This window comes from Oncorhynchus mykiss, chromosome 27 (genome assembly GCF_057628025.1).
Source record: "Oncorhynchus mykiss isolate SJ-2025 chromosome 27, ASM5762802v1, whole genome shotgun sequence".
NCBI classification, from domain to species: domain Eukaryota; kingdom Metazoa; phylum Chordata; class Actinopteri; order Salmoniformes; family Salmonidae; genus Oncorhynchus; species Oncorhynchus mykiss.
Genome location: NC_143048.1, coordinates 52,473,289 through 52,481,285, shown reverse-complemented (window position 1 = coordinate 52,481,285; position 7,997 = coordinate 52,473,289). Strand labels below are relative to the sequence as shown.

The 7,997-nt window shown below is 40.7% G+C and overlaps 1 protein-coding gene across 2 annotated transcripts in view; it reads right to left on the bottom strand.

Annotated features, from left to right (window-relative positions):
* Positions 1–543: 543 nt before the first annotated feature.
* The window catches only part of LOC110507254 (nectin-1-like), a 453,892-nt gene continuing 446,438 nt past the window's right edge, over positions 544–7,997 (bottom strand). The window contains exon 10 of one of the 2 annotated variants that reach the window (XM_090224052.1): positions 544–1,288. Coding sequence is in view for 1 of the 2 variants with exons in the window: in XM_090224053.1 (XP_090080179.1) it covers positions 1,049–1,288 (240 nt within the window). In the remaining variant the exon portion in view is untranslated. The remainder of the gene's footprint in view (positions 1,289–7,997) is intronic. The other variant, XM_090224053.1, reaches the window with a different exon arrangement.

The window sequence follows — 7,997 nt, the reverse complement described above, 5'->3', positions numbered from 1 at the left end:
TCTTTCGGTCAGCTCTTGGGTTAATTTTGGTGGGAAGATCTGTCCTATGTAGGTTGCCAGTGGTCTGGAATTTTATCCATTTGTGGATGATCCTTCGGACAGTGGAACGATGTACTTCAGATTGTGTGGAAATGGATATGTAACCCTTCCCAGATTCATGGGCATCAATAAGGTTTCTTCTGAGGGCCTCAGAGGTCTTTTGATCTTGGCATGATGTGTAGCCACACAGCCATATGGTTAAAACCAAGTTTCTAATCTTTATGGAAGGCTGGACCCTCCCAAGGTACTCTCTAATGACTTCCTTAATGCACCTTTTTTGTTGCACCTGATTCTAAGTTCAGCCATTGTAAAGGAAGGGGTATAGTCACGTTTTCTGCATAAGGACATTGCATTTTTGTTTATATTAACTGCATAACATTTTCTTAGTAAATATTCGGTTACCTTTATCAATGAATTTAACTCAAATGTCCATGTGTCCAAATATATATATATATATATAGATAAAAAATAATAATAATGACCACTTTCCAGGGGTTGTACATATTTCTTCACATACATTTTTTTTGGTTGACAAAAATCAACCCAATAGGGCAGTGAGGTGAAGACAGTGAGATAGCTAGGTCCATGTGAAGTAGAGAGTAAAGGTTGAAGAACAGAGATCCATTAGGACAGTGAGGTGAAGACAGTGAGATAGCTAGGTCCATGTGAAGTAGAGAGTAAAGGTTGAAGAACAGTGATCCATTAGGACAGTGAGGTGAAGTGGAGTGAGAAGGTGTCTATAATAGCAGAACAAGATGAGGGGTCCTACTGATAGCCTCGGTGAAACATGCAGTGCACAACACACAAGGTTTTCTTGTCCACAAACAACTGACACTTCCATCATAGCAGGGGATGCCCACTCCATCATCAGGCTCATAGGACAGACAGAGAGACAGTGGTGGTGATGGGGCAGGGGCATAGCATAGAAACCCTTACAGCAAAGCTTGGTGTAGCTTGGTGTATTTCAGAATGATAATGTCTCTTACAGTGCTGTAAATATATAAGTGGGTCACACGGACTGCTCCTTAGGGAATAAGGGCCGGGGAGCCTCGCCCTGACCTTGGGCGGGATAGCTGGCGGGGTACAGGGGGTTGTTTGAGAGAGGATGTGTGTAGGGGTTCTGGGGTAAGAAGGTAACAGGAGGTGTGTAGGTCTGAGCGGGTTGTGACTCGAGACATTGTTCCTTGTTGTAGACTGGATGGTAGCTCACATGTTCAGCCGGGTTTGATAGTTCTTGCCACCCACAGTTCTGTGGAAACAAAGAGAGTCAAAGCGAAAAGACCATTTTAGTGTCAGCTATAAACAAATATCAATATGGCATTGAGAGTTCGTTGAAACTTCTGTAATCAAACAACAAACATAAGTAACACTTTACATAAATTATTTTTTTATATCTGTGTGATAACAATTTATTACACTTGTAACACCATGTTTCTACAGCAGTATTTACACTGTGATTAAACTGGTATAAGACCAACTAAATGTAACATTTCATCAGGGGAGGGGGGTGGAGTCATTAAAGATACCCACCTCATTAGCTTAGATAGCAACAAAGTAAATTAATATCGACTAGTCAATCTTGTGAGAGGTTTAATGTTAGACGACTGGATATTCAGAGGTTTAATGCTAGTCTGCTGAATACTCAATCAGAGGTTTAATGCTAGAATACTGGAAATGCATAGGTTTAATGCTAGACTGCTGAATACTCAATCAGAGGTTTAATGCTAGACTGCTGGATACTCAATCAGAGGTTTAATGCTAGACTGCTGAATACTCAGAGGTTTAATGCTAGACTGCTGGATACTCAATCAGCAGTTTAATGCTAGACTGCTGAATACTCAGAGGTTTAATGCTAGACTGCTGGATACTCAATCAGCAGTTTAATGCTAGACTGCTGAATACTCAGAGGTTTAATGCTGGAATGCTGGATAATCAGAGGTTTAATGCTGGAATGCTGGATAATCAGAGGTGTAATGCTAGACTGTTGGATAATCAGAGGTTCAATGCTAGACTACTGGATACTCAGATGTTTAATGCTAGACTGCTGAATACTCAGAGGTGTAATGCTAGACTACTGGATACTCAATCAGAGGTTTAATGCTTGACTACTGGATACTCAATCAGAGGTTTAATGCTAGACTACTGGATATTCAGAGGTTTAATGCTAGACTGCTGGATACTCAATCAGAGGTTTAATGCTAGACTGCTGGATACTCAATCAGCAGTTTAATGCTAGACTGCTGAATACTCAGAGGTTTAATGCTGGAATGCTGGATAATCAGAGGTTTAATGCTAGACTGTTGGATAATCAGAGATGTAATGCTAGACTGTTGGATAACCTGAGGTTTAATGCTAGACTACTGGATACTCAGCGGTTTAATGCTAGACTGCTGAATACACAATCAGAGGTTTAATGCTAGACTGCTGAATACACAATCAGAGGTTTAATGCTAGACTGCTGAATACACAATCAGAGGTTTAATGCTAGACTGCTGAATACACAATCAGAGGTTTAATGCTGGAATGCTGGATGCTCAATCAGAAGTTTAATGCTGGAATGCTGGATACTCAATCAAAGGTGTCATGATAAATACCATCTAGTGGCCAACATATTTTATATTTGAGATTCTACAAAGTAGCCACCCTTTGCCTTGAAGACAGCTTTGCACACTCTTGGAATTCTCTCAACCAACTTCATGGGGAACGCTTTTCCAACAGTCTTAAAGGAGTTCCCACACATGCTGAGCACTTGTTGGCTACTTTTCCAGATCACTCTGCTGTCTAACTCATCCCAAACCTTCTCATTGGAACCACTCAATATGATTGGTCATATAAAAACCTTTGGACCCAGTTGCATGAGTGCTCTAACTCCCCCTTGCGGTGGTCTGGAGCAATAAAGTCTGCCTAGAAGTCCAGCATCTCGGAGTTGCCTCTTCACTGTTGACGTTGAGACTGGTGTTTTGCGGGTACTATTTACTGAAGCTGCCAGTTGAGGACTTGTGAGGCATCTATTTCTCAAACTAGACACTCTAATGTACTTGTCCTCTTGCTCAGTTGTGCACCGGGGCCACCCACTCCTCATTCTATTCTGGTTCGATCCAGTTTGTACTGTTCTGTGAAGGGAGTAGTACACAGCGTTGCACGAGATCTTCAGTTTGTTGGCAATTCATTTCTCAGAACAAGAATAGACTGACGAGTTTTAGAAGAAAGATCTTTGTTTCTGGCCATTTTGTGCATGCAATCGAACCCACAAATGCTGACGCTGCAGATACTCAACTAGTCTAAAGAAGGCCAGTTGTAAAGTTGTAAAACAGCTTTCAGCTGTGCTAACATAATTGCAAAAGGGTTTTCTAATGATCAAATAGCCTTTTAAAATTATAAACTTGGATTAGCTAACACAACGTCACCAAAGCCCCATATGCTACCCACCACTGCGACCTGTATGCTGTCGTTGGCTGGTCCTCGCTACATATTCGTCGCCAAACCCACTGGCTCCAGGTCATCTAGAAGTCTTTGCTTTGTAAAGCCCTGCCTTATCTCAGCTCACTGGTCACCATAGCAACACCCAATCGTAACACGCGTTCCAGCAGGTATATTTCACAGGTCATCTGCCAAAGCCAACACCTCCTTTGGCCCCCTTTTCTTCCAGTTCTCTGCTGCCAATGACTGGAACAAATTGCAAAAATCACTGAAGTTGGAGACGTATATCTCCCTCACTAACTTTAAGCGTCAGCTATCAGAGCAGCTTACCGATCGCTGCAGCTGTACATAGCCCATCTGTAAATAGCCCAGCCAACCAACTACCTACCTCATCCCCATATTGTTTTTGTTTATAAAACTAGGACATTTCTAAGTGACCCCAAACTTCTGATCGGTAGTGTGTATATTTTGACATGGTTTTAACATATATATTTTCCCTTGATATTAAAGTGAGATTAATTAATTGCTTCCTTAATCTCAGTTGATTATCATACTGTGTATTGATAATTGATCAAACTAGCTTCCGCATTTATAGTTAATTCAATTGTGCAACTCCCTCTTCGAAAACTTAATTTTATAAAATATTTGTTTGAATGTGAAGATAGTTATTACTTATTACGTAACTTCCGTATTTGTGATTTCAATAAAGCGGCATGCTTACTACCAATGCTCCCTCCAAAGAATGTGCCACTGAGCAAGTTTCAGGTCTGCTGAGCGCAATCTTCTGGCACGTATTTCTGGCACCTTCTGGCGAGTGTTTACTGTGAACACAGAGGCTGTACCCGCTTTAAGTTACAGTTATAACAGTGGCCAAGTGTGTGTGTACTGTGGCTGTTTGATCATGACGTAGGCTTGCCAGAGTGGCCTACCTTCAAAAACAATGGAGAAATGCATCCCATAACATTTTAACATGGAAATAGTTGTTCCATCATTCAGCCTACAGCAGCAGCCAATGTGTGGTGTTCAATATAGGCCTACATTCCATGAGACTTTTGAAAAAAAAATGTTGGGATTTACCTGTTTAACCACTTTTCCTTCAGACAAGGTGACTGAACATGTTGTTGTGTTGTTTGATGCAAGAAACCACTTCACAAAATAAAATTGGTTATTATTCCCATTCCATTATTACAGAGAATCAGACAAAATTATGCTACCCTCTGCCTATTGGCCACTTAGCTTATTCAAGACTGTCTCAAAATACAACACTTCCCCTTTAAGACAGAAAAAAACACTCTTTACCTGACTTGCTTTACAAAGATGTCTAGAAATGTGTACATTTTGTGCACTTGCAGGAAGCAATCACTCCCCTATTGCTGACTACACATTATCTATAACTGGGCTAATAACTCACTAACTGGCAAAGGATATGAACAAATATGCACACGTAGCTACATGCAGCTCTCGCTTTGATCTTAAAACAAGCAAATCTACTCGCAACCACTCATGCTGTAAACACAGTCCAGTTCAAAGTGAAGGGCACAGATCCATATATAGTAAGGGTCTATTTGCATATAGGGATACTGCAGCTCTGATTGGTTATGGCGCACCAGTCTGTGTAGAGTATGGGCCTGAGTCATGGCTGTCAATGCAATAGAATACTACTCAAATATACTCTGCCTACAAGAAAATATCTTGCACCGTTTGTTTTGTGTCGGTATGTTGCATTGAAAGTGGCTAATATTGCATTGATTCAATCACAATTCCCACAGTAGAGGGAAACTTTGATAGAATTAACTAAAGGGGAAACTAGAAAGGTGAGTGAAGTTCAATCTCGTGCTTCTCTGTGTGGGCTGATATTTATTCTCCGTGGCAGTCCCAGGGTGACCTGCGCGGCCGCATACGAGTGCAGTTTAGAGGGAACATTGATTACTACAAACATTTTTACTCTAAATCAAATTAGACAATTAGTCTAATCAACTTTTACATAGACATCCTAAAAACAAACGTGAATGTAATGCTGATTAGTTGAAATGACAGACAAACAGTATGTAAGCATGCAAACAAAATAATATTAAAGATGAGAAAAGGGAGATGAAACATCAACTTACAAACTGCCCCCCAGCATCTTTACATCTATGATAAGGAGGATCCCAGATCTGTCCGTTGGTAGGGGCAACAAATCCACAGATAATAAAACAGAATTATACAATAATTTGAATTTTTTTTTGTTTTAAACTAATTTCATGTATAGGAGGAGGGGGGAGGCGGGGGTAAGTTACAGTATGGCCTGTTGCAGGGTAAACACAACCAGATAGACATCTTCACTTATCTAGAACAATAATAATAATAATAATAATAATAATAATAATAGGTATGGGTTGAGGAGAGGGAGGGTTGTCAGCTGGAATGATAGCTGTGATAGCAGACAGTATGGCTTGAGCAGAGGGAGGGTTGTCAGCTGGAATGATAGCTGTGATAGCAGACAGTATGGCTTGAGCAGAGGGAGGGTTGTCAGCTGGAATGATAGCTGTGATAGCAGACAGTATGGCTTGAGCAGAGGGAGGGTTGTCAGCTGGAATGATAGCTGTGATAGCAGACAGTATGGCTTGAGCAGAGGGAGGGTTGTCAGCTGGAATGATAGCTGTGATAGCAGACAGTATAGCTTGAGCAGAGGGAGGGTTGTCAGCTGGAATGATAGCTGTGATAGCAGACAGTATGGCTTGAGCAGAGGGAGGGTTGTCAGCTGGAATGATACCTGTGATAGCAGACAGTTTGGGTTGAGCGTGGAAAACATATATACATTTTTGTAAAGGGATCAGAACACATACTGTATAGGGCAAAGGATTTAACGTTTATACCAAGTTCAACAATTTCTAGCCAAAACCATTGAACAACAAATGTAATTTCAAACAAACACTACCCAACAGATAAGGGAAAAGGGGATCAACAAAGGACATGTGACCGGCATCAACATAGGAAGACAGAAAGACAAGACAGATGAGCTGAAGACAAGACAGATGAGCTGATGTGTTTCTGTAGAGACATGAAGACAGATGAGTTGATGTGTTTCTGTAGAGACATGAAGACAGATGAGTTGATGTGTTTCTAATGTGTTTCTGTAGAGACATAAAGACAGATGAGTTGATGTGTTTCTGTAGAGACATAAAGACAGATGAGTTGATGTGTTTCTGTAGAGACATGAAGACAGATGAGTTGATGTGTTTCTGTAGAGACATGAAGACAGGTGAGTTGATGTGTTTCTAATGTGTTTCTGTAGAGACATGAAGACAGATGAGTTGATGTGTTTCTGTAGAGACATGAAGACAGATGAGTTGATGTGTTTCTGTAGAGACATAAAGACAGATGAGTTGATGTGTTTCTGTAGAGACATGAAGACAGATGAGTTGATGTGTTTCTGTAGAGACATAAAGACAGATGAGTTGATGTGTTTCTGTAGAGACATGAAGACAGATGAGTTGATGTGTTTCTGTAGAGACATAAAGACAGATGAGTTGATGTGTTTCTGTAGAGAAATAAAGACAGATGAGTTGATGTGTTTCTGTAGAGACATAAAGACAGATGAGTTGATGTGTTTCTGTAGAGACATGAAGACAGATGAGTTGATGTGTTTCTGTAGAGACATAAAGACAGATGAGTTGATGTGTTTCTGTAGAGACATAAAGACAGATGAGTTGATGTGTTTCTGTAGAGACATAAAGACAGATGAGTTGATGTGTTTCTGTAGAGACATGAAGACAGATGACCTGATGTGTTTCTGATGTGTTTCTGTAGAGACATAAAGACAGATGAGTTGATGTGTTTCTGTAGAGACATGAAGACAGATGAGTTGATGTGTTTCTGTAGAGACATAAAGACAGATGAGTTGATGTGTTTCTAATGTGTTTCTGTAGAGACATAAAGACAGATGAGTTGATGTGTTTCTGTAGAGACATAAAGACAGGTGAGTTGATGTGTTTCTGTAGAGACATAAAGACAGATGAGTTGATGTGTTTCTGTAGAGACATAAAGACAGATGAGTTGATGTGTTTCTGTAGAGACTGTAGAGAGGTTAACTAGCCCTCCGGATCCACACTCCCAAGTCATTAACTAGCCCACCGGGTCCACACTCCCAAGTCATTAACTAGCCCTCCTGGTCTACACTCCCAAGTCATTGACTAGACCAGAGGTCCAGACGTGAGTTTGAGGGGACTAGACATTCTGCGTATCGCTTTAATTATTTATCTCTGGAGGCACTGTTACTGTTTTAAGTTCAGAGTCAGATGTTTTCCTAAAAACAAGTTCCCCCTTCATTTTGAAGTTGTCTAATTAAATTTGCATTTTGCCTAAGTCAGAACTTCCACTTAATGGTGGGTGTAGACGATACCCGAAGATCAACATAGTTTGACAAATAAGGCCTCAGGAGGGAAAGCATTAACAATGGAAAGAAAATACTTTTATAACCTCTACAGGATTGCTGTCCCCCCCCCCGTGGGATGGTTGAGCTAACGTGCGCTAATGTGATTAGCAAGAGGTTGTAA